This window comes from Alligator sinensis, unplaced genomic scaffold, assembly GCF_000455745.1.
Source record: "Alligator sinensis unplaced genomic scaffold, ASM45574v1 scaffold265_1, whole genome shotgun sequence".
Taxonomy (NCBI): domain Eukaryota; kingdom Metazoa; phylum Chordata; order Crocodylia; family Alligatoridae; genus Alligator; species Alligator sinensis.
In genome coordinates, this window is record NW_005842961.1 from 469,779 (window position 1) to 470,864 (window position 1,086).

Consider the following 1,086-nt stretch of genomic DNA (forward strand, 5'->3'; position numbering starts at 1 on the left):
CCCCCCCCTTCTCTGTCTCTTCCAGGTCTTCAGGCTCTTGCCCCCTCCCAGAAACGTGAGTCTGACCCCTCTCCCCTTCCTGCCTTCCCCTGCTCCCCCTTCCCCTGAACCCTGGGTCAAGCAGCCCCTTTGTGGGGGTGGAAGGGCTGGGGCAGGGGTCCGGGTGCAGCCAGCCCATCTGGCACTGATCAGGTCTCCGCTGCAGGCGACATGCACGACTTCTTCGTGGGGCTCATGGGGAAGAGGACGGTCGTGCCTGGTAGGTTGGAGCCAAGGGGGCCCTGATCCTGCCCCCCAGCCAGGCCCCCAGGGGGAGCTGGGGCTGGGGGGGGTTTTGGGGTCCAGCCCTGGGCCCCCCCCCCCCCCCGAGCCGCCTCTGAGCTGCGCCTGCCCCCAGGGAGCCCTGTGGATGAGAGCCAGGAGCCCTTTGCCACCTTCGGAGACCCCCGGGACTCGCTGAGCACAGAGTGAGGTAGGGGGCAGGGGTTGAGGGCCCCTGGTGTGATGCACACTCATGCATGGGGACCTGCCTGTGTGCACACCCCTGTAACCTGCGCCAGCCACGGAGCCAGCTAGTGCATTCTGCCCCCCGCCAGCTTGGATGGGGTGTGGGTACTTTGGGGTGCCAAGTCTGTCCCCCCCTGCAGCCACACGCCCAGGCTTGGGGACTGGTCCCGGGGGGGATGTTGGCTTGGTCCCCCCCAGCGACAGGCAGGGCTGCCTGGACCCTGCCTGGACCCCCGTGGTGAACGGGGAAGGGAGCCGTGGTGTTGCAGGCCAGCGGCACATTCGGGACCCCGTGATGCCTGCCTGACACGGTCCTGTGGAAGCCCTGGGGGCACGAGTGTGTGGTTGTGTGTGAACACGTGTGGTTGTGTGTGCAAGCATGTCTGCCTGGGTGAGTGCAAGCATGCATGTGAGTAGACATGAGCCTGTGTGTGTATACATGTGTTCAGGCAACTGCATGGGTGCGTGTGAGCATGTGTGCCTGTTTACGTGTGTGTGTGTGTGTGTGTGTGTGTGTGTGTGTGTGTGGGCAAGTGCTTGTATGAACCTATGCATGTGTGCGGGCATGTGTGCGGGGAT

General features: G+C 64.8%; 1 protein-coding gene across 1 annotated transcript in view; it reads left to right on the plus strand.

The window, feature by feature from the left end:
* Positions 1-1,086, plus strand: part of TAC3 (tachykinin 3) — a 5,423-nt gene that overhangs the window by 3,985 nt on the left and 352 nt on the right. The window contains exons 5-7 of the mRNA XM_014526108.2: positions 26-55; positions 206-259; positions 398-472. Of these exons, the coding sequence (XP_014381594.2) occupies positions 26-55; positions 206-259; positions 398-471 (158 nt within the window). The 3' untranslated portion in view covers position 472. The remainder of the gene's footprint in view (positions 1-25; positions 56-205; positions 260-397; positions 473-1,086) is intronic.